The sequence below is a fragment of the Prunus dulcis genome, chromosome 4, assembly GCF_902201215.1.
Source record: "Prunus dulcis chromosome 4, ALMONDv2, whole genome shotgun sequence".
In the NCBI taxonomy this organism is placed as follows: domain Eukaryota; kingdom Viridiplantae; phylum Streptophyta; class Magnoliopsida; order Rosales; family Rosaceae; genus Prunus; species Prunus dulcis.
In genome coordinates this window covers 20350989-20353358 of record NC_047653.1, presented here as the reverse complement: position 1 = coordinate 20353358, position 2370 = coordinate 20350989, and the positions used below count along the sequence as shown (strand labels likewise).

The following is a 2370-nucleotide window of genomic DNA, read 5'->3' as shown; positions in this document are numbered from 1 at the left end:
ATGGATGATCAGGAAGCACTATTGGCTACTCTCTACATGAGAACAGTGCTAGTGAAGCGAATACTTGCAGCCCAGTCACAGGATCCATTGATTTGTACACTAAGATGGGAGGTCGAGAATGGTGCCAGCACGGATTATTCAGTAAGAAATGATGGGGCTCTGATGGTGGGTACCAGATTGTATGTTCCTAATGATAAAGCATTGAAAAGAGAAATTTTGGAGGAGGCTCATTGTTCAGCTTTTGCCATGCAGCTTGACAGTACAAAGATGTATCGTACCCTGAGGGAGCATTATTGGTGGTCTTTTATGAAGAAGCAGATAGCAGAGTATGTCAGTAAGTGCTTGTTTGTCAGCAAGTTAAGGCAGAGCGACAGAAACCATCGAGGTTACTGCAACCACCTCCAATTCCTGAGTGGAAGTAGGAGCACATTACTATGGATTTTATGTTCAAGCTTCCTCGGACACTGAACAAGCATGATGAAGTTTGGGGGGTTGTGTATCGACTCACCAAGTTCTCCCATTTTCTGCCGGTGAGAGCAAACTATACTTTGAATAAACTGGCTTGGATTTTCATAGGTGAGAATGTAAGATTGCATGGGGTGCCAGTATCCTTTATCTCAGATAGTGATTCATGGTTTACATCCCGTTTTTGTATGAAGTTACATGAAGCCTTTAGACTGATGGTTTAGTACTGCATCTCATTCCCAGACTGATGGTCAGTCAGAAAGAACGATTCAGACTTTAGAAGATATGTTGAGAGCTTGTGCACTGCAGTTTCGAGGTGATTGGGATGAGAAGTTACCACTTATGGAGTTTGCCTATAATAACAGTTGTCAGACGAGTATCGAGATGTCTCCATTTGATGCCTTGTATGGGAAATAGTGTAGAACACCCTTGTATGAGGATGAAGTGGGTGAGCATAGGTTAGTGGTGTCTGAAAGATTTGCAAAGAACAAAGAAACAGGTTGGATTAATCAGTGAAAGACTCAAAGTGGCCCAGGATCGACAAAAGAGTTATGCGGATAATAGAAGAAAGATCTTCAGTTTGAGGTTAGTGACTGGGTATTCTTAAAGTTATCGCCTTGGAAAGGCGTAGTGAGATTTGGGAAGCAGGGAAAACTAAGTCCTCACTACATTGGGCCATATGAGATTGTGGAGCAACCTGTGCAGATTTTAGATTGGAAGATGCAGGTGTTGCGTTCTAGAGAGATTCCACTAGTGAGTTTTATGGAGGGGTCATACTGTGGAAGAGGCTATTTGGGAACCGAGAACCAAATGCGGGATTAGTATCCTACCTCTTCGAGTGACAAGTATGCAAATTTCGAGGACGAAATTTTTATAAGGAGGGTAGATTGTAATAACTCGATCCTTAATTAATTTTTAATTATTAATTTACTCTGAGAAAATACTATTTTGTCCCTAGAATATTTTATTAGATAAAAAGTTGACTTTCTGTTCGGTGACGAATTTAGACATTTTGGTTGAACCATGGCTTAGAGCATGGCGATACGAGTCTGTAGACACGTAGTGGACTCAAATCAGAGTTGTAACGAAGAAATGACGATCAAAAGAAGCTCAGTGGCATAATCGTAATTTTTACGAAGTCAGATTTTTTTTTAAACCTGAAACCTCTCTCTCTCCTCTCACGCAGATAGACCTCTTTCTCTCTCCTCTCTGTTTAGGCTAACCACGACATCCATGGCTTCCGACGAAGATTTCGGCCACACTCGGCTACCTACAACCACGATGTTGGATCCATTCTCTTCGTCCCTCTCTCCTCTACACATCTATACCAATTTGCATCCCCATGTCTAAGGAAATTAAAGCCAAAATTCGAGCCAAAGTGAGCTCAAAAATGGGCTGTTTCAAAATAGTAAATTTCGGGGTATTTTTCGGCGGATTCCGACTGCCACAGCTCAGGTAATTACACCAAAACTACTCTCCTACCTTCCCTTTGTGTTGTCCCTCGAAAACACATCGTGAATCCATTCCAATTTCATTGATTTTGAAACTAAATTTTTTTAGGTTTTTCAAGAGACAGAAAGCTTCGTTCGAGGGCTTTAAAGTTTGAATTGATCGTCGAGCCAAGGTATAAAGTTACTCCCCTTGATGTGCTTAATCCGTAGGTGTGATTATTGTCTTTTTTCCCTTTTTATGTCCTTTCCCCTTCCCATCATTGTCTTCATCACTCTCTTTCTTCCTCTGAGCAAACAACAGAGAATCTTGCAGACACTCAAACGATATAGATCCCCACAGATATTTGTTGAATTCATCCATTTTATGAACCAAATGTAAGTAGTGCTCGTTTATCTTTACATTATGGGGTTTACCCATTATCACAAACTCCATAAAATACAGCAGTCCCAATTT

At 40.9% G+C, this 2370-nt stretch overlaps 1 protein-coding gene across 1 annotated transcript; it reads left to right on the top strand.

Annotated features, from left to right (window-relative positions):
- LOC117625590 lies at positions 1–882 on the top strand. Its single transcript, XM_034357127.1, has 3 exons — positions 1–334; positions 577–584; positions 709–882. Exons 1-3 carry the CDS (start codon positions 1–3, stop codon positions 880–882), a joined length of 516 nt encoding a protein of 171 aa, XP_034213018.1.
- Positions 883–2370: the final 1488 nt, after the last annotated feature.

Excerpts from the sequence above, each read along its gene's own strand:
- LOC117625590 (XM_034357127.1), top strand. The coding sequence starts at position 1 with ATGGATGATCAGGAAGCACTATTGGCTACTCTCTACATGAGAACAGTG.